Source organism: Chiloscyllium punctatum, chromosome 9 (genome assembly GCF_047496795.1).
Source record: "Chiloscyllium punctatum isolate Juve2018m chromosome 9, sChiPun1.3, whole genome shotgun sequence".
Classification (NCBI taxonomy): domain Eukaryota; kingdom Metazoa; phylum Chordata; class Chondrichthyes; order Orectolobiformes; family Hemiscylliidae; genus Chiloscyllium; species Chiloscyllium punctatum.
Window position 1 is genome coordinate 42,295,548 of NC_092747.1, and position 22,799 is coordinate 42,318,346.

General features: G+C 36.7%; 1 protein-coding gene across 2 annotated transcripts in view; it reads left to right on the forward strand.

Annotated features, from left to right (window-relative positions):
* mtmr6 (myotubularin related protein 6) overlaps positions 1–22,320 on the forward strand; it is a 43,028-nt gene extending 20,708 nt beyond the window's left edge. Inside the window, exons 5-14 of one of the 2 annotated variants that reach the window (XM_072577333.1) lie at positions 1,664–1,792; positions 2,210–2,344; positions 2,466–2,598; positions 4,282–4,391; positions 9,338–9,463; positions 12,143–12,192; positions 13,822–14,022; positions 14,271–14,405; positions 14,491–14,617; positions 16,722–22,320. In XM_072577333.1, the coding sequence (XP_072433434.1) occupies positions 1,664–1,792; positions 2,210–2,344; positions 2,466–2,598; positions 4,282–4,391; positions 9,338–9,463; positions 12,143–12,192; positions 13,822–14,022; positions 14,271–14,405; positions 14,491–14,617; positions 16,722–16,985 (1,410 nt within the window). In that variant the 3' untranslated portion in view covers positions 16,986–22,320. The remainder of the gene's footprint in view (positions 1–1,663; positions 1,793–2,209; positions 2,345–2,465; positions 2,599–4,281; positions 4,392–9,337; positions 9,464–12,142; positions 12,193–13,821; positions 14,023–14,270; positions 14,406–14,490; positions 14,618–16,721) is intronic. The other variant, XM_072577334.1, reaches the window with a different exon arrangement.
* Positions 22,321–22,799: the final 479 nt, after the last annotated feature.

The window sequence follows — 22,799 nt, forward strand, 5'->3', positions numbered from 1 at the left end:
AACTGCCAAGCCACCAACAAACAGACTGCTAGCAGATCAGCTCTCTGAAAGGTGCCTATCTATAAGAAATTTGTGCAGCAGAACATCAAACTCAGTCTAAGGGAAATCTGTGGAGACAATTCGACATCTGAAGATTATACCCGGGTTTGAAATTGATTTTGCCATAAATTTAAGAGGGAATTTATCGGGCCAGTATTGTACAGTGGGAGGTAAAAGATGGATAGGGTTTAAGAGAAAGGAGTTGTAAGTAGCTGTTGTTTTAATGTTCTCTGTTGGACTTAAAGAGTAAAAGTGTTAATTTTACTTTTAAATGTTGACCTCTGGCATAGTTCTTTTGCCTTACAAAATTTTACAGATTATGGCACAAGGTGAGCTTTTCTGGGTGGCGTGTTTAAATTAGCAGAGATTTACATCGTGTTGTAGCAGCTGTTTATTCTTCGTTCTATTCTACCCTGTCTTCACCATGACAACGTAATTATGTTTTGTTTTTCCTAGTCTTTTTGCAAAGTTGTACTTTCAGGTTTGCAGACTGGGTCCAAAATATCTTATCAAAATAAAGATGACATTGAACTAATAATTTTGAGTAAAATTAAACTGTTAAAGTATTTGATTCTTGTTCAATTAAGATACTTAGTCACTTCCCCTTTTGGGAGGTAGGCCTAAATCATTAAAAATTCATTGTACTGCTTTTGAAGTAACATTTCTTATTAATCAAATCTGATACTGGGAGTTATTTTAAATGACTTTGCATGTAGAAGTCAATATAAAGTAATAATGCTACTTGTTTGTTTTGTTATCTCTTTATTAGTTGATTAAATTTCTGTTGTAACAAAGCAAATGTAATGTGGGAACATACAGGAGTAGGCCATTCATCCACTTAAACCTTTTTCTGCCATTCAGTGTGATTGTGGCCGTTATATGGACTAACTCGATATACCTGCTTTTGGTCCACCATGTCCATTAATACCTTCACAAAAAATTATTTATCCAGATTTAAAATTAATAACTGATGTGGTATCAACTGCCATTGTGAAAGAGAATTCCAAACCCCCTCTTGTGTGTAGAAGTGCTTCATAACATCTCTCCTTAACAAACTGGTCAGTCTTAACAGTTTATAGATTGTCTCCCAGTTCAAAAATCCTCCAACAGTGGAAATAGTTTATCTTTGTCTGCCTCAGCTTTTCCTGATCATATCGTGAAGACTTTGATCAAATCACCTTTTAACCTTCTAAATTCTGGAGAAAACTAGCCTAATTTACATAATCTCTCTTCATAACTTAACCCTGAACTCCAGGATTGTAAACCCACGTTTTACTCCATCCAAGGTGTTGAGTCCAAAGCTGCTCTCAGTGCTCCAAGTAGGGCCTACATTTGTTTAGGTGGAGCACAACTTCTGCGTCCTTATCGATATTGACTCTAGTCTTCTCGATATCCAGTCCAGCATTCCACTGGCCACTTTGATTATTTCTGCACCTTTTCATGACATTTGAAAAATCTGTGCACCTGAGCTCCTCTGTCTCATTGGACATTCATTGTATCTATAGACTGTATCCACTGTTATAAAATCTTTTTATAACAAATGGCACCTGGGAGTTGTGGATTTTTTTTATGCTAGTAGAGTTTTTTTAATTTTATGAATATGCTTGTTCATTTCCACCAACAGGTTTGTGATACATACCCAACAGAAGTATATGTTCCCAGAAGTGTCAGCAAGCCCATTATTGTTGGGAGTTCCAAGTTCAGGAGCAAAGGAAGATTCCCTGCATTGTCTTATTTTTTTGACCAGAAGCAGGTATTGTATTAATGTTCGTTATTGTCATGTCACCAACAAGTGCCCAATTGACCAGTCTCAAGTTATGTTTTTCTTTGGAGAGGTAGCTAGAATGCAGTAGATTAAAAATGAGACCAGAAAAAACACGAATTACAAATGTGCAGAGAATGGAGAGATGCTACTGAGAACTATGGAGAATATTTAAAAATAAAATCAAAGGCAGACAGCACAATAAAGATTTAAACTGAAAAAGTCAGTTATAGAAGCTATTCATATCAGCTGAGATTTCTTCTTAAATCTGGTGCTGATGGTTAAGCCTGTTCTGTGCCCAGTAAAATACGACTATACCTCTGATTTGAGGAAATGAAGGTGGAAGTTACTTGCTGCTGTGCTGTTTATTGTTGTTTTACTTACCATTATGTATCTACTTCTTACCAGGCTGCCATTTGTAGATGCAGCCAACCATTATCTGGCTTTAGTGCCAGGTGTCTCGAAGATGAGCATATGTTGCAAGCTATAAGTAAAGCTAATCCCAACAGCCACTTCATGTATGTAATGGATACAAGACCAAAAGTAAGTGTGAATCTTGTTTTGCAATAAATCAACACAGACAAATATTAAGAGTTTACTAGATATCTTTGACTAAATATAGCAATTGTAAGAAATATTGCAAGCTTATTTTTATATTTTTCAGCTAAATGCAATGGCAAATCGAGCTGCTGGCAAAGGATATGAAAATGAAGACAACTATTCCAATATTAGATTTAAGTTTGTTGGGATTGAAAATATACATGTCATGAGAGCGAGCTTACAGAAAGTCAATGAAGGTGTGTTTTGATCTGCTGTTCCTAAAGTATGGTATGTACATCTTTCAGGGCTCCATAATTCCTCCTATTCTTTTTATTTCTCTTCGAAATGTACTGAGCTACATTTCTATTAGAAGTAAGTTCTTTACCACCTTACCAAGGTGCTGATTATTTAGTTGTCTTGTAGCATTTTGATTCAACCATATAGCTTGCTCGGCCATTTCAGAGGAAAATTGAAAATTGAGCACATTGGTGTGGATTTAGTCAGTAATAGTGACTGAAGTCACTGAATTGTCATTAAAAATCCATCTGGTTCACTAGTGTCTTTTTGGGGAACAAAATCCGCCATCATCTCAGTGTGGACTACAACCTGACGTTGGCTGAAAGGCTGTGGTCACAACTATCTCAGCCTTTTCCATCACCAACACCATATACTGTGTTATGAGGATAGCAGAGGTGACCGTGCAATGGTATGTAATCAGGAATGAGCAATCTTGCACATTCGCAATATTTGACCTTGTGAAATTTCATGCAATTGAGTTAAACATGGGAAAGGAAATTTCTCATGACTACCTACCACCTTCTTTCAACTGATAAGTGAGTATTCCTCCATGTTGCACACTACTTGGAAGATGTACAGAGAGTAACAAGAGCACAGAACTTACTCTGGACTTGAGTCTCCAGCATCCACTACTACTGTGCTAAATGGGAGTGATTCAGAAGAAACCTAGTAACTCTGAGTTGGTCACCATAAGGTACTGATGGCCAAAACAGTATGAAACCTTATGCTCTGACATAGCTTTCACTTGCCCATTAACCGCAGGCTATTCACCAAACCTGTTTCAAATGAGGAGTGTAGGAGATCATGTCCGGACTAACTTAAGACGTTCTCAAAAAAAGCATTCCCTTGTGAAAATACAATTCAGGGTATAATGGATGATTAGATGCAGGACAGCATTCTACAAACAGTGAACTAAGTCCACAACCAAAGAAAATGATTCCTGCAGCCCTGCACTGTCATGAATGTGGGAGAAAATTAAACAACTGAGAGGATAAGGACACTGCAAATATGCCCATCCTCCATGAGGCTGAGCACCTTGTTGCAAAAGATCAGGGTGAATCTTTTTTCAATTTTTTTTGTTTGCTTAAAGTTTCAAATGAATGATTCAGTTCAATTTTCATCAGAAGTTAGTGTACAAAGTAAAGCCAGCATTTATTGCCTATTGCGAATTGCCCTCCGTCTGAGTGCCTTCTCCTGAAGTGCCACTATCATGGAAGCACATGTTTAGTCAATAGAATCAGATGCTATCTAACTTATTTTGTGAATTGAACACTTGTTTATTTTTTGTTTCAAGTCTTAGCATCTGGATATAAAGTATCATTTGTTATTTCCCTTGCAGTGTTGGAGGTAGGAAACTACTGTAGTGAAGTCCTTCAATTTGACATGGGAATTAAACCAGAGTTAATAATCAGAAGTGTTAACCTTATCTGTTACATTTCTTTTGGGCAGAATGTTGTGAGAATCCAATAATAAAATTCGAGCAGGATATGAAACAGATGTTGAGAAAGATTCCTCTTTGTCTCATTCTATAACAGATGAAAACTTATTTACTTGTACAGTTTGGAGCCAAGAAATATGTTCTTACCAAGTGTACAAGCTAAAATTATTTGACTCATGTTGATTATATATTTCCTTGTTTTTAGTGTGTGGAACCAAAGAGTTGTCTCTAAGTGACTTCTTAAGTGGTTTGGAGAGTTCTGGATGGCTTCGCCACATTAAAGCTGTGCTGGATGCTGCTACATCTCTTGCTAAAGTACATATTAATTCATTTTACAACATGTATGAAGTTCCTTCCTACATATAAAAATTGTATCTAGCTAATAATTTAGTTTATAGAGCAAGGATAAAGCTTTCTTAACCATTAAGCAGTTAGTGCTGATGTTTGGTGTATATTACAAAATTGGAATAGCCTTCACTAGCTTTTTGACGTTTTGCTTGTAAATGTCTTACCGTTCCTTCGATCCAGGCTGTGTCGTGCGCACACAGACGCACACACTTGCATGGGTTTACATCTGCAATATACAAATCAGAAGGAAGAAATCATGTCCTCCACAATCCCAACTATGAGGCCAACAAGTTAGTTTTTATTTCTTTTTCTTCCTTGGATGAGGTTAACTGACTCAGCACAGACTGGTGATTCACCCCTATACCTTCTGTAAGGTTCTTATTTACCTAATTGGTTGTCCTTTGAGCAGAAAGCACTTTTACAATCTAACTTCATATGGTTTGGAGGTACTAAGAGTCCACTTCAAAAGTTTTGTTTTATTTAGAACATGCTGATGGTATGTTTTAGAACTGATTTAGGATACCATTTCTATCTTCTACAAAAAGTGCTGTGAAAACTTCATGATTTCATGTTTATATTGTCAGTTATGTCAAAGTATGGTACCATACTGTTGTCTGAAGGATTAAATGTAACAATGATCAGACACAAGTGGTGGTACAATTCTTTTTTTGTTTCTCCATGTGTTAGACATGGAACAAAGTCTAATTATTCAAACTCTGAAGTAGTACCTTGCTCATGCTGCAAATGTATATTTACTTTGGCTAATTTGGTGTGAATTAAAAGATTTACACATGGGAAAAGAAATAAATTTTTATACTGAGCTTATACACTGAAACATGTTACTTTTGCAGCTAAGGACTAAGGAATCAATCACCATTGCCATTAAAGCCATAGTATTAAATAAACTAATAGGAGTAAAGGCAGATCGATTTCATGCGTTGTAGGATCCTAAAAGAGGTAGTGACAGAGTGAATGCATTGGGTATAATTTTCCAAAAAATGATAGATTCTGGAGAAATACCAGAGGATTGGGAAACTGCTGTTGTGACACCCCACCTATTGAAAAAGGGAGGAATGGAAAAAGCAGGTATCTATGGCTCAGTTAGCCAACCATCTATTATTCCAATACTTTGCCAATAATCATTACAGAAGTAATAGCCAAACATTTGGAAAATCCTGATCTAATTGACCAGAGTCACATCCCTTCATGAAGGGGAAATTTTGGCTGACTAAATTTTTAGTGTTTTAAGGAATCCTCCACCACAGTGGATCAAGGAGAACCAGAAGTTGTTGTCTGGACTTCCAGCAGGCATTCACCAAGGTACCTCTCGAAGCTGAAGTCTTAAGATGAGAGCCTGAGGGGCTGGAGGTAGTATATTAGAATGAATTACAAATTGGCTAATGAGCAGAAAAAAGCAAGTGGGGCTAAGGGTTTTTTTTTCATTTGGCAGCCTGTGATCAGTGGGACCACTACTGTTTTTGGCACATATCAATGACTTGGAGGAAGGAAGCAAATATATTGTAGTCAAATTTGCGAATGACACAAATATAGATGGAAAGGCAGGTTATGACAGTGATACAAGCAGTTTACAGAGAAATGTTGAGAGGTGAAGTTGGCAAAATGTAGGCAAATGGAGCATGATGTAGACAAGGAGACCAAAGGAATGCAATATTCTTTCAATGGAAAAAATATTGTAGAACGTTGCAACACAACTTTGGGGTACTTGTACAAAAAAACCCTTAGCCCCACTTGCTTTTTCCTGCTCATTAGCCAATTTGCAATCCATTCTAATATACTACCTCCAACCCCTTGGGTTCTCATCTTAAGACTTCAGCAGTAAGTTAGACATAGGTGCAGCTAATATTCAGCAAGGCTAATGGAATGTTGGCCCTTATTTCAAGGGGATTCAAGGAAGAGTAGGGAAGTCTTACTGCAACTGTAAGACCACATCTGAAGTACTGAGAGCAGCTTTGGTCCCTTTATTTAAGGAAAATGTCATTTCATTGGAGGCAGTTCAGAGAAAGTTCACTGGATGATCCTTGGAACACTCTGGAGTGTAGAAGAATGGGAGGTTATTTTAATTGAAACATAGGATTTTTAAGGGGCTTGTTAGAATAAACTGAGGGTGTTTCTATTCTGGAGAGTCAAGGACAACCAGAGGCACACTCTGAATGCAGGGATGCCAATTTAAGACTGAGACGAGGAAGGATTTCTTCTCTCGGAGGAATGTGTCTTTGGAACTCCCTGCCACAGAGCTGTTGGGGCAGTCTTTTGTGTATATGTAAGGCTAAGATTTTTGATCAGGGAAATAGTTACAGGGGAAAGGCAGGAAAGTGGATGCGAAGAGTTTCCGATCAGCCATGATCCTATTGAATTGCAGGGCAGGCTCAAAGGGCTAATTTCTTATGGACTCCAAATCTTACTAAAATTAAAAAGATAAGGCATTGAATAATGCAGACTGAATACTAATTAGATTTTATTTATCTGTCTTAGAGGGGGAATTATTATCAACTGCAACAGTATCTTAAAATAACAACTATAAAATCCAAAATGATTTTTTTTACAGACACAACTACTGTGATCCATTAGCCTTGATGAAAGCTTTTTCTATTCAAATCAGATTAAAAGTACCACAAAAAGTAACTAGACACATATACCAGTCTGTTCTGATGTAGTTTAAAATTAAACATATTAATATGATTAAATATAATCCCTCACTTCCACAATGTAGTAAAATAGTTGCATTAGATGTTTGCAAAAATGGTCATTTCATTGAATCCCTACAGTAAGGAAACAGGCCATTCAGCCCAACAAGTCCACACCAACCCTCTGAAGAGTATTCCACCAAGACCCGCATCTCTATCCTATTACTCTACATTTCCCCTGACTGATGCCCCTAACCTACACATGCCTGAATACTATGGGCAATCTAGCATGGTCAATTCACCTGATCTGCACATCTTTGGACTTTGGGAGGAAACTGAAGCACCCAGAGGAAACCCACAGAGACACAAGAATGTGCAAACTCCACAGAGACAGTTGCCCAAGGCTGGAATTGAACCCAGATCCCTGATGCTATGAGGCAATGGTGTGAGCCACCATGCCGTTCACATTCCTAAACCATAATATCAGCTGTTCACTTGGAATACTCATTTACCAGATTTCAATGTTGAAACAAGCATTTTGCATAATGGAGCGCAGTCAGAAAATGCTAAACTTGTTCAGAGCAAGCATAATTTGGAAAAGATATGAATCCTTTACCTCCATTGTTAATTTGTGTGTTCTGTTCAAAAATACTTTTTGACAGGTTGAATATTTGTTTTCTGCTGCTTTTTAAAATTTCTGGTATCTTCAGTTTATTACCTTTAGTGCCTTGATTCTGACTCTCCGTCAGTAACCATCCCACAAGGAAAGGAATTTTTTCTTTTGACAGGTGATTCCTTATCAGTAATTAATATAGTTGTAAGGGATTCCACTTTCCTAGCTATAAGTAGATGCCACCCTTCCGTGCAGGTGCAGATGCAGAAGTAGATTGTTTTCTTGCTAGTTTGCGTGAAATACTTTTAATTTCTGAAATAAAATGATACTTTGACCATAACTCTTCCATCAAAAGCATTTAATCATAGTGTCCAATACTATCACAAGTGTGAATTCAAGGTTAAGTGAATGAGCATGTATTGAAGATAAGAACTTGAAAATGGAGCTGTATTCTTTAATCTCCTCGGCTTTGTGCATTAAGCATGTGTTCGACTGTAGCTAAAACATAACTCATAAATTTTTGTGTATAAGTGCTTAAATCAAACTATAAACCTGCTTCCACAGAATATGTGGAGTCATCTTCACGTAATGAAGAAATACTTTTCAGTATTTGATCTTGGTTAACAGACACCAAAGCCATTAGAAGTTTTAAACAGTTTATTTAAGAACTTTGGATGCAGGCATAAGAGGTACAGATAGTAAGTTTGCTGATGACACCAAAATTGGAGGTGTAGTGAACAGCGAAGAAGGTTACCTCAGATTACAACAGGATCTGGACCAGATGGGCCAATGGGCTAAGAAGTGGCAGATGGAGTTTAATTCAGATAAATGCGAGGTGCTGCATTTTGGGAAAGCAAATCTAAGCAGGACTTATACACTTAATGGTAAGGTCCTAGGGAGTGTTGCTGAACAAAGACCTTGGAGAGCAGGTTCATAGTTTCTTGAAAGTGGAGTAGCAGCTGGATAGGATAGTGAAGAAGGCGTTTAGTACGTTTTCCTTTATTGGTCAGAGTATTGAATACAGGAGTTGGAAGGTCATTGTTGGAATATTGCGTGCAATTCTGGTCTCTTTCCTATCGGAAGGATGTTGTGAAACTTGAAAGGGTTCAGAAAAGATTTACAAGGATGTTGCCCGGGTTAGAGGATTTGAGCTATAGGGAGAGGCTGAACAGGCTGGGGCTGTTTTCCCTGGAGTGTCGGAGGCTGAGGGGTGATCTTAGAGGTTTACAAAATTGAGAGGTATGGATAGGGTAAATAGACAAAGTCTTTTCCCTGGGGTGAGGGAGTCCAGAACTAGAAGGCATAGGTTTAGGGTGAGAGGGGAAACATATGCAAGAGACCTAAGGGGCAACTTTTTCACGCAGAGGGTGGTACGTGTATGGATTAAGCTGCCAGAGGATGTGTGGTGGAGGCTGGTACAATTGCAACATTTAAGAGGCATTTGGATGGGTATATGAATAGGAAGGGTTCAGAGGGATATGGGCTGTATGCTGGCAGGTGGGACTAGTTTGGGTTGGGATATCTGCTCGACATGGACGGTTTGGACCGAAGGGTCTGTTTCCATGCTGTATATCTCTATGACTCTAAGAACTCTGGATTTCACTATGCTGAAGAAATAAATTTGCATTAATGACATTGTCTTCTGTTTTGAACAGGCAGTGGGACATGAAGGTGCTAGTGTCTTAGTCCATTGCTCTGATGGTTGGGATCGTACGGCCCAAGTCTGTTCTTTGGGTTCCCTGCTGTTGGATCCGTACTATAGAACAATAAAAGGCTTTATGGTGAGAAAAGCTTTCTTTCTTTTTGAACATAATTCCAGCATTTCCTTTCAACTATTTTCGATAAAGTTCAATTTGGTAAACAACGAATGTAGTGTTGTACTTAACTGGAGTTATTAATTAATTTCACACATTTCCATTAATCATAGAAGTGAATCTTTATGGAGATTTAAATGCATTAGAGGTGCCATGATTGGTACTGCTCAAATAATACACATCAAATTACATTGATCTTTGTGCAACTGATCCCTATATAACCATCAAAAATAGTTTGACCATACTTTCACCCCAAAGTAAAGTAGCTTTGAAAGTAGTGTGCTGGTTGGTGACATAGCATACAAGTAGGAGGCTGGAAGAACACAGCAAGCCAGGAAGCGTTAGAAGGTGAAGAAAGTCAATGATTAGGGTATAACCCTTCTTACTACAATTGGTATATCCCCAAATCGCAATACGGAGGTTGGGGAAAGAAGAGTCTAGGAGAGACTGGAGTTGATGCAAGGGTGGAACTTGGAAGAAAGGATGATTAAATTTTCCAGAATGAAGCCAAGGGATGGCACTGAAAGTCATTAGCATATCAGAAGAATGTGTCTAGAGGAGAGATGTGATCAGGGCTGAAACAAAAAAAAAGGTTCCATGTAGTCCACAAAAAGGACAGTACAAGGTAGAAGAGCCACTTGTGCATTGTCTTTTATTTGGAGGAAATCTGTATAATAAAAAAAACCGTTGGGAACATGCTCAACCAGGTTGAGAATGATTGATTGTGGGGATTGATTGCACCTACAGTTAAGGAAGATGTTCAGGACCTCTAAAATGTCTGGTCGGGAATATGGTTAGTGATGAGGATACTATTATTGTTCTCCCTCCTCCCTCCTAGCCAGGGACTTGTTGGAGATGTGTTGGATTTAGCTTTCATGTCTCCTTGCACATATACATCTTGCACATTTTCTAGGCTCAAATTTGAAGCCATTGTTTGTGTGTGACATTAGAGGCTGGCACTGTGTATAAATGTACTCCATAAACCAGTAGCCTCAGGAGAGGAGAATGTGAAAGATGTAAAGATGGGAAATTAATTATTTGGGTCTGTATCACTATGTGGAAAACTGGGAGGAAAAGGAATATTCTAATAGCACAAGCAGAATGATGTAAGTTCACGTCCTTTGGCGAGAAGCTGTAGTGGAGCAGGTTTAATTACTTGAGAGAATTCATCTTGTTTGTGTCATTATAGCATGTTGCAATGTTAGTCAGAATTTCACTGATACAGGAGGCCGAATAGGTTTTAATTATGATTTCTGCATTTGTTTTAACAGTGCAATATCTATGAGATACTCTTCCTCTCCTTTTATAAACAAAAAATAAGGTGCTGAACTGGGCAATATTTTCGGCTGTTATGTCTCTGCAAGTCTCTGTGAAAAGAGCTATATTTACTTTGTCACTTGAATTATGTATACCTTTTGCTGATTCCTATCTTGAGTCTCTAATTAGCTTGACTCCTTTAATTTCTGGTGTGTTGTTGACAGAAGTGTAAACAGTAGGTGTTTCTCTCTGCATTCCTATGTTTTCAGAATTGCCTCCGTACAGTGGTGATATAATCTTATTGTCAGTACTTTAAATAAGGCTGTAAAATTTTACAGCATGAACTTGACTTATACACTTAATGGTAAGGTAATGGGGAGTGTTGCTGAACAGAGACCTTGGAGTTCATAGTTCCTTGAAAGTGGAGTCGCAGGTAGATAGGATAGTGAAGAAGGCGTTTGGTGTGCTTTCCTTTATTGGTCAGAGTATTGAGTACAGGAGTTGGGAGGTCATGTTGCGGCTGTACGTGTATGGAATGAGCTGCTCGAGGAAGTGGTGGAGGTTAGTACAATTGGAACATTTACAAGGCCTCTATGACTCTATGAAAGCATGAATGGCTTGCTTTTGTGTTCTGAGGAGGGCAAAGCCATGGGATAACAACTTTGGGTGCACAAGCCTGATGTAGTGAACAGGCAGTTGAAGGCTGTGCTTTCCTTACACAAGATCTAAGTAAGCTGACTTGCAGGTCCCTGCCTTTGAACTGTTCCCACCAGCCTCAAAACTGAGGCCAAGTAGGCAATAGCCCTTAAATGGTCATTAATGGCCACTTGAGGGTCTGAAATGGTGCAAAAGCAGAGACACCCTCTTTTTTTTTTTCCCCCCCCTCCCTTCCCCCATTAGAGAATTTGTTGACCCCCACATGCCTGCATTACAGCTGCTGAAGGACCATAAATTTATGCTCAATGATTTTAAACAGATAGGATTTGGATCCCAAATAAAGGCCAAACAGACTTCTAGGCAAAAATGACAGCAGGCACACCATTAAAGTAGAAGTAAGGCAAAGTGTTCATAACATAACTAACTAATTTGAATGTCATAACTCATAGCTTCACAAACATTGTGTTTTAGAAGTTTGATAAAACTTTGTTTGAGGGCAACTTGATTAATTAAATGTAACTCATCTCTGAACTTTTTTGTTTGAAGCTACCAAATCAGAAATTTCTCTGTACTAATCTAATTTTCAGGCATTAATGACATGACAAAAAGAACACATCCTGCCCTAATTGAACAAATTATTTTTCTAAAATGTTTTTGCAAATGCAAAACTGTTGAATGTACTAAGATTGTATTTTTTAAATTGCTTCTAACTTTTTTTTTCCTGTTTGTAAGGTTTTGATAGAAAAAGACTGGATTACATTTGGACACAAGTTTGCGGATAGGTAATGTGAATAGAATTTGGAGGAAATTATATTTTTTATTAACTAAAGTAGATACTTTAACAAAAATGAACTTGCATTTTTGTATTGGTTTTCAACTGCCAGATATCTCAAAGCACTTTACAGTTAATGAAATACGTTTTGAACTGTTGGGATGTAGGAAACGAGGCAACCAACTCGTGCAATGCAGCGACACTGTGATCTGTTTTCTATTATGTTGATTTGATTGCAATTGACTAAGACACTGGAGATAACTCCTGCACCATTTCTGAAATGGTACCACAGGAGGTTTTAAATTTATCCAAGCAGTCAGATGATAGTTTGGTTTAATAGCTTGTCCAAAAGATGACACCTCCAACACTTTCAGCACTGCAGTGGATGTCAGCAGGAACTTTGAAGCTCCAGCCCTGGAATGGAACTTAAAACTTGGAATTGTACAACTCGGAGGAAGTTCCATGTTTGTTTTAGCATTAACTTTGTTTCTCTCTACATAAATTATTGTTTCTATTATTTGATTTCTTTACAATACACCATTTGTGGGCAGTACGGTGGCACAGTGGTTAGCACTGCTGCCTCACAGCGCCAGAGACCCGGGTTCAATTCCCGCCTCAGGTGACTCTGTGTGGAGTTTGCACGTTCTCCCAGTGTCTGCGTTTCCTCCGGGTGCTCCGGCTTCCTCCCACAATCCAAAAATGTGCAGGTTAGGTGAATTGACCATGCTAAATTGTCCGTAGTGTTGGGTGAAGGGGTAAATGTCGGAGTATGGGTCTGGGTGGTAAACTCTTTGGCGGATCGGTGTGGACTTGTTGGGCCGAAGGGCCTGTTTCCACACTGTAAGTAATCTAATCTAATCTATTCTAGGCACTGATTAAAAATATCCGAAACAGTAAAGTTTATTCAATTTACTAAAACCTAGTTAGCTTCAATTTTGGTAATATTCTTGAAACCTTTTTAAGTTAATTGTTTCCCTTATATTTTTCTGATAATAGAATCCCTAGAATGCAGATAGAGCCATTCAGCCCATTGAGCCTGCACCAATCCTCCAAAGAGAATCCCACTCAGACCCAGACCTCCACTCTATCCCATAACCCCACATTTTATCATAGCTAACTTACCTATCCTGCACAACCCTGGACACTATGGGGAATGTAGCATGGCCAATCCACCTATTGTGCATGTCTTTGGGCAATGTACGTTACTTGTTGAATAACTTGAGCTTTTTGTTTTATTTGATTTTTATATACACAATAGAGTAGGTATTGTCTTAAACTGCCATACTAACTCAGCCACTCCTCCATCAGTGTAGCTGGCTTGTAGTTATGGATTGCGGGTTTGCATCTGAAGTTCCTGAAACAATGCGGTCTTGGTCTCTTCAGTCTATCGGACATAGCAAGAGCATAATACTCCCGGGGAAGGAAGGTAGAGTGGAAGGAGTCTCTGTATTTACAAGTTTCAATGTCTTGACCAAAAAAAGTTTACCTCGTCTCTATCTCCACCCCCTCCCACAAACCTAAGAGGTCCTTGCACCAAGAGTACTGCTTTATTTTCTTGATGAAGAAATAAAGAGCATCCAAAAAAAATTTGAAAAATTTATTCTAATGCTATTTTTTTCTCTCCTTTTCTGTCATTTAGATGTGGCCAACTTGATGGAGACCCCAAAGAAATATCTCCTGTGTTTACACAGTTCATCGAATGTGTTTGGCATCTGACTGAACAGTTTCCTCGTGTTTTTGAGTACAGCGAAACTTACTTACTTGAGATTCATGAACATGTCCATTCCTGCCAGTTTGGAAACTTCATTGGAAACTGCCAGAAAGAAAGGGAGGAAATGAAGTAAGATTTATTTTGTACTGGCATGGTAAATTTGATTGATAAAGTAAAAGATGAATTCTGCAATGAGATTCTCCATCTTTTAGAAGCTTGAGAGACATGCAGGTTGTATCCTATCACAGCACATTGATTTTAATAAATATCTGAAATTTTCAATTTGAGAAAGTCAATGACCATCTATTAGTATGAAACTCTTTCAATGCAAGCATTCTTGCAGATGTAATATTTTTAATAAAACCTACTTTTCACAGAATTCAACAGAGAACCCATTCCTTGTGGTCATTTCTTTTGGAAAATCAGCGCAAGTATTTGAATCCACTCTATGACAGTAATCTTCCTTGCGCTCGTGAAGTACTTCAACCAAACACTGTTTCTTTCAATTTCAAGTGAGTTTTGATTATTCTTAAAATTCCCTGTCATGTATGCAGTTTATTCTTTTCTAATTTTCAAATCTTTTGATTTTGACTTCAGATTTTGGCGCTGTATGTATCATCAGTTTGACATAACAGTACATCCCAGGCAATCACAACTCACCCGAATTTTATCTTTTACTGAGCAGAATAAACAACTGGAGATGGAAGCCAAAAAACTGGAGGAGGTGAGTTGAACAAAATTTATATGAAATAGATTTGAAATTCACTTGCAGTATATTGTTCCATTTAGTGCTTTTCATAATACAGGCTAGTTTCACTTTGTAACTTGGACTAAGTTTGCAATCTTTGAGTCAGTCATGGTTCAATTGGTAGTATGATTGTCTGTGCCAGAAAGTTGTAGGTTCAAAACCCTTTCCAGGATTTAACCCAATCGTCCAGGCTGGTTCTCTGCTGCTTAACTTTGAAACACCAGTCTGTCACGGGTACTACCTTCCAGACGAGACATTAAACAGAGGCTTGTCTGCAATCGTTGGAATGCTCCTATCGTGTTTAAGGACAAAGACTTCCAGTGTCTTTGCCAGTTACTCTTCCTTCAACCAACATCAGAAACAATTGTCGCCTACCATACTACTGCTTGTGGGAGCTTGCTATGTACCATATTTCTTCTATGCTAACTAATACATTACAGAAAATAAAGCACTTTCTGAAAAGAACTTTGGGATGTCCATTGATTATAAATTACACCATTTAAGTGCAAGATTTTTTCACTCAAAACAGTTTCATAAAGATGGCTCAGGCATTGGTGTAATATGTCATAAAGTGCTGGGATAATGGCTGTATTTTATGATTTTGCACATGGTCTGTTTAAATCACATCATAGCCTTGGGGGAGCAGCGGCTAATATCGTAAAGTTGAGTCATCTTGACCTCGCACCAGTGGTCTGAAGTTAATCTTTGGCAATAATCTAGGAATAATTAATACAGATCTTGTAGTCACTTATTCAACATAACAAAAAACACAATACTATAAAAGACGCATCTTATTTCCTTGTATTTTTGGACTGAGCAAAAGATACTGCTTTAAATCAACAAGATTGTGCAAAGAGAACTGAAGTTTTAAAAATCATGTTTACTGGAGCACATTGTGTATTGTATATACAATATTGCATTTTCTTGGAACAGTGAGGGCAGAAGCTGACACTTGGAAGCCAACAGGTTCTGTACTAAGGGAAAATTGCTTGTCGATAACATTCTATTGGCTTCTGACCGGGTGATCGTGGCTACTGTGGTAATAGTGCAGTGGGGAACCATATGGCATGCAGAAAGAGTATCTTGGTATCTCTCCCTCGTGTGGAGGTACTGGAAACTTTCCAATAGTTATTTGCTGTCTTCTACTCTTTTTTGATAATCTTCCTCTGAGGAGGAGTAAAAGATGGTGAAAAGATGAGTTCTCAAAAGTGAATGGAAGAAAGCATCAATGTGCAAAGAATCTTGCATCAACTGCACAAACTTAAGAGAAATTGGGAGAAACTGAAAGGAATAACTAATTGAATCCCATAGTCCAGACTGGTACAATTGAACAGTTTCCTTGATTTTCTGTTTTCTTCCAGTTTAATATCTGTCTTGCATGTCTGTTTGAGGGTCAAAAATTCTAAAGGGGTAGCATTGGAGTTATTTATATAAGTATTTCATATTCAACAATAGCAATTCGAATTTCCTAATTGCTGTTGGTTTTGAAGACAATTTGTTCAGTTTAAGTATTAACCTGTATTTGTCAGCCAGGACAGTTGTGGAGTTTTGACTGAATTGCTTTTATATTTTTGACAATTCTGGGGTTAATGGAGTTTAATTTCCAGTATACTACTACAGTGAGTTATGACTAGAAGTACATTCTATAAGTTTTGTTAGTGAAAACACAAAAGCATGTGTTGATTATGGGCCTACATGTCATTGTTACAAACAAGTTAGATATATTCCTGTTAGATATATTCAAGTTAGATATTCATCCTATGATTCTCCTGCCCAGTCAAACAGCCTTTACATTCCACTTCCAATATACTTAAAGAAAATGAATAAAGGCAATAAAACAACAGGGCACACTTTTTTTCAATGCCCTCCAAAAAAAATTTAACTCCCAGGTTTCTTGCAGCAGACTCCAGATTAAATTTAAATTTTGAGATTCCAAGGTGACCCTGAGAAGTTAGAATTCAGCTAAATGTTAATTACAGTCATCTTAAAATGTAAACTATAACCTTAATCTTTGATTTAGTCATAATACGTATTGGCTAATTTAGGATTAATTGTGGTTAACCTTGTCTTTCTGTTACAGCAAATAATAAAACTGGGTCAAAAACCATGTGCGGTCTACAGTAAGGAACCTTTTCATCCAGTTAGCCGATTATCACAGATGCTCAAGGCATCTGAGATTATGTGTAAAGAAGAACAGCAAACAACTATGAAAAATAACTCCATTAGAACATCCGAAGATGGGAACATTTCTGGAGATGAATGCAAAGAACTCAAAGCTGCTTTCTCTAAAACTGAGCCTATGTTAGTTAATTTGGAGCTTGGAATGGCAAAGATGACCTGTTGATTCAGAATGGGAGAGAGTTCTTCATACACTTGGAGAAGTATTTGTGGTGATCAGAAACTGCTAATCATCAGTTCAATAATATAGAAAAACATGGTTTACACCGAGCCAATCAGATTGGTAGTTAATGGCAAGTTTGAATTTTACTTGATTTTTGCTCTCATTACTGAAGTAAATTTTCTTAATTTAAATAGTTGTCGGATTTAGATCTGTAATATCTCAAAGTAGTATTTCTGCTATTTCAATCTGAAAGGTACTAGATCTAAATCAGTAAGATTTGCACTGTTAGTGTTTTCCAACGTAATTAAATGATGCACAGTAATTAGACTTTGCAGACCTGAGAGTTGATAAGCTTAATATAAATATTTAGCTGTGTTATGTTTGGGTCTTGCATGAAGCATTCAAAGTGTTGGCAGAGGATGCACTGAATCGTGTTGTTCCTTTTTGGAGTTCAGACACATTCATAAAATGGTGACATTGCTGCAAACTGCCTATTTGGAAAGTTCCTATTTATGTCTGCTTGCAGGAGAATCATGTCACCATATTTTATGACGTTAACAGAACACTTTCAGCAAAAAATATGGAGTAGCTACCTCACAGCTACCTACTGTTATTACCAAAGTGTATGCTTGCTGCTAGATGATCATATTAATTCCAATGTAATATATCTAGGAAACAAACTACTTGGAATCTAGCTACTGAAAAGTCATATTTCTAATTTCTCTCCCCTTCTACTCATTGTTGCATTGAAAAATGCCAGTTGATTTAAAGGTGGTCTACTGTCACTTCATGACTTGCTGTATATTTGGCCCAATGCTATGTGCTGTATATGCACAGATGATGGATGTAATGCATTTAGAGAAAACTGGGTGCTCTGTCCTTGCTGATACAATTTAATAGCAACAGAGCCCGATGTGGCAATGGTGTTAGTTTCAAGTATTTAAATGTTAGAGTAGTTGGCATTCCCTGAGGTTTGTTTTATCACATTGAGCAGGTTGAGTCAATTGTTTGAGGCAGAAGTTTGCAATATTTAGAAACTGCTTTAGAAGTCTGGATTTTGTTTTTTTTATAGCACCCATCAAAATATTGTACTGAATTAATTTTGTTTTTGATAGAACTAAAGTAACAGAAGGTGAGAGCAGTTGTAGTATGATTTTTATCACTTAAAAAAAAAAATCTGAATTGTTACTTTCATACATTTTCCCCCTCTCACTTATGGGCTGATAAAGGAAAAGAAACAACACATTTCTCATTCTCGTCTGATTGTAAAAATTGATTCCCACTGTAAAGAAAGATTTGAAAAATAGTGAAGTGTTTACTATGTAGTTCTCTGGGATGAGTGAAATGATTAACTTCACATATAGAATTGTATGGACTATATTTATCACTGTACAGTAAAGCAAACAAGTATAATGCACTATCTGGTCAATTGGTTTGATCTTGGGTTTTGTGAAATATACGATATTTTCCTGTGGTTCTCAGTTTGGTCCTTTTTATGGTCTGTTGTATTCTCAAATGCTTTTACAACCATAGCAGAGCTTGCGGAAAGGCAGAAAAAAACCTTGCTCTGGTGGAAATTTTGTTAAATTACTCTGATAATTAAAACTTTTTGCTTCTCTGGTCTGTGGATTTTCCTTGCACTGAGTTTGTTTAAGTAAATGTTTAAGTAAAGCCCCTTGTCATAAGAACTAATTGTAAAGTAGCACATTCAGAGCAATCAAAGTAATTCAAATTCATATTGTATGTAATGGATACAAACCTATTAACTAACCTTTGTTGAAGCCTTTTTGAAAACCACTGCTTTTTCTTAAATTCTGGAAATTATTTAAATTGCTGTGCCATAATTTCTGTGTGGTGCAAATTACTGTGCATAGTAAAGCAAGGCTACAAAGGTTGTCTGTTCCAAATACTATGTCTGGTAATTTTATGGGAGATAAGTTGTAAATAGATGTTGGAAGGTGTTGTATATGCTTACTGTTCAAGTATTTGCTCTTTATTATAGTAAATGATGTCACTTCAAAACAAAGCTTTTAGAATTTGTCAGTTCATAACCTGAGAAACAGATTAGAATACTTTACTAATAGGGACATACTAGGACAGATTTTACTCAGGCACGTTGCAGGCATCTATCTCACCTACTGGGAACACATCAAAAGATCATTGACACCATGTAATTTTCTGTTCTCTAATTTTAAATCACGGGGTTTGTGTCTTTAATTTTCTAATATGCTGCCAGCAGACAAGGCTTCATGCCAGAAGCAAATATTGGGAGATTTGTTTTGGAAATATTTGGAGAATTTTCTTAGGTATGTGAAAATCCACTCCTGCTTATCCTTCTAACAAAATGCCAGTAAAGCGTCATTCATGTGTAGCTACACATAGATTCACTTTTACATGCCCTAAATCTTACATGACTTGAGACTTAAAGCAGATTTTATTGTATTTAGAGGCTGAATAGAATATCTGAAATTGATATACATTTATCTGAAATGTTTATTCAGGAATGTTTTTGGCACTGTATGTAAATGTAAGTTCTCTTAATCTGAGTAAACCTTTTGAGCTAAAAATACAAGCCACATTGTCTATGATCAGATGAAAGTCATGTGCATTTTAAAAGTTAATGGGAAGAAGTATGTACATTTTTTTTAAACCAGTAGGAATAAGATTGTAAGAAGGTAGAAATTTGACATTCGACTCAACTAAATTGTGTCAAATGGTACAATGTGGCAAAGATGGATATCAATAAATGGATGTTTGATTGGAAGAGTAATAGGTAAATAATTTCAAATAACAATGGACAGGTATTAACTTTTCTTTCTTTGCTTGTTTGAAGGTATTGCACTTTTAAAAATAAAATATTAATTCTTACTGATTTTACTATCCATATAATGTTCAACCACATAATGTGTAAATTCTGAATTCTTCTGTTCCAGACTGCAGTTTGGCAGGTGGCATAGGAACAGCATTTAGAAAGATGTAGATTTTTATTAGATTAATTCTTTCAACAATTGGTTTGAAACATTTTGCATTGTAGTGACCTTAAAATATTAAATGAAAGCATTCTAACTTGCCATTATGGCAGATAAGGTCACTTCACATCATAAGGCACGTCATCAACTTGCAAACTGTTTGTGTATTTAAAAATGTACAGTCCATGTTCCTATTGCCCTTTTTGTTTTGTTTGGAAAGTTCAGCGGTAGGCTTAAAGTAGGTACCTTTTTTAATACCGTTAATAAAGGGAATAAACTAGATGCAAGCAACTAGACCTGGATAAATCTTTTTTTCAATTTATCCTAATCATTCATCCTCACTGTTACGCACACATCCTTTACGTACTCCAGTGCAGTATCACACTATTTGTTGTTACCTTTGTAATTTGTGTAAAACAAATATGGGCTATTATCTAGTTGTTTTGTATTTAGGAGCTTTATTTGAATAAATTTGTATTAAGAGATGTAAATTATGTACAGATCTGTCAATGATTTAAACTTGCTTTAGTTCTTTTAAGTTCAATAACATGGTAGGGACTAATGCATAGCCCTTATGGACTAATAATTTCTCAAGACATTGACCAATTAACATTTTTTTCTGCAGTAAACTTTAGGTCAGCAATTTAATTTAGCAAAACATCTTTTGCCTTTGAATTCTGTAGACATCACTTAGGCAATATTACTACAAAATAAACTTTACTCATTATTACAGGTTTATGAACAAATGATTTATTGTTGTCAGAAGTAAATTATGAATTATGGTGTACAATTTGTAATTTTTTCCCCATGAACATTGGTTATATATGAAGTTTTAAAGTTTGGATGAAATTCAGTTATTGGAAAAAAATTACCCTTTTGCATGTTATTTTTGTAAGTTGTGTTATATCAGGTGATTGGTGAGCATTTACAAGCACACAAACTCTGTACTTGTATGATCTTTTACTTCAGCATTCCATCTGTGTGGCCTGAATGTGATCTTAGATTGGAGTAGATTTTCTTTGTGCAGAAATATTTTTTGTTATGATCTTTATTGGCTTTTAAGTGAGAGTAGGTGCTTTAATCTGTTAAGACTCTGTTCTTCAGTACAGTCAGAACAATTCTGAAGAAGGGTCACTGGATCTGAAATGTTAACTCTTATTTTTTTCTCCACAGATTCTGCCAGACTTGCTGAGCTTATCCAGAAATTTCTGTTTTTGTTCCCTATTTAACACTGTCTAGTTCAGGTTGATAGTTCTGCAACCAGGTACCTAGCCATGAATGATGTGGCTTTTAGCTATAACTTTTAAATTAAAATAAGTGGTCATAGCAAGATGCAATTCTTTGGGAATTTTAGATTTTCAATCTACTGGAACAGGGCTGTTAGTGACTGCAGTATATTAGTGATAGAGGATCCACAGCAGTGAGCCTATGGTTAGATCATATTTTATAAATAAACTGGAGAAAAATTGAATACTTACAATAACATTTTAATTTATTTGCCTGTTTTGGTTATCTGATGAAAATTCCAAGAGCTTTCAAGGGACCATGCAAAAGAAAGTGCTACAGAAATTAGAAGTAGTACATATCACTAGAGACATAATTTTAGTGACTGTATCTCAGACTCTGCTTCAAATTCAGTGCCTAGTTTTGATGTATAAATGAAACATGTAGCTAAATGTGTGAAGCAGTTTAATGCACTCATGCTAATTAAGAATGGAAATGCAGGGAAAAATTACACCTCTATAAACTAAATAGACGTTTTTTTGTTATGCTGAGTATTCCTACCTCTTTATGTTTAATCTTTTTTTTTCTTAATGGACACATTAAATAGAATGGGCACAATTTGAGTTTCCTAATTGTAATATAACTATTGAGTTTGAAATATATATAGCGTTTTACTTCTTGGCCTGATGCATGATTACATGTCGCAATACACTGAGAACTACTACAGAGATGTGAATGGGTAGTGGGGGTAGAAAGAAGTCATTGTATGATTTGAACTATGGCAATTATTCAAACTCTTGGAATGTTTGAAGCAGGAGCCTTTTCCAAGTTTTTTTATGTAGTTAAACATTCAACATTCAGCTTTGAAAGTATTACTGTTGACCCCCTTTGATTAGTCTTATTACAGTATCTTGTACTGCTGAGTTTGCCATGTAATCTTGAATTGGGCAAAGTATATTGTAAATATTAACTCTTTGAGAGGAGTCTAATTTTTAATGTGACTATAAATGCCTACGAAGAGCGTTACATTTAACAAATGTTTTGGACACAATGTTGCCTTATTGTAAATCCAAAAATTGAATTAAAAAGACTTGTGTTCTTGCTGTAACTGTTTGTTATTTAAATAAAGCTTAAAACAACTTTGAGCATATACCCTCAGTTTTATCTCCTTTAAAATGTAGTTGTAAATGGATCTTTTTTTTTTATTCCTGCGCAATTTGGTTAAATCATTTCTTGTGACCATATGCACATCATGGGGCAAGGACAACTGTGTACACTGCTGTATTCGGGACCAGGGAGAGAAATCATGAGTCTTGGTGCATCTTTTATTTTGGCTTTTTTTTTTGTTTAATTTGTAGGATTTAGGCATTGCTGGCTAGGATCCCTAATTACCGCAGAGAAGTTAGTGATGAAGTGGTCTTTTGCAGTGCTGTAGTCTTGGTGAAAGGACACGGGCAATGTTGAGGAGAGTTCCAGATTTTAACCCAGCAACGCCAAAGGAAAGATAATATAGTTCAAACCTAATATTGTGTGGCTTGGAGCGAAATATGATCCATTGCACACCTGCTCTTATTGGAAGTTTGAGACTCAATTTAACTTATTTTCAAAAGAACTAGCAAAAACA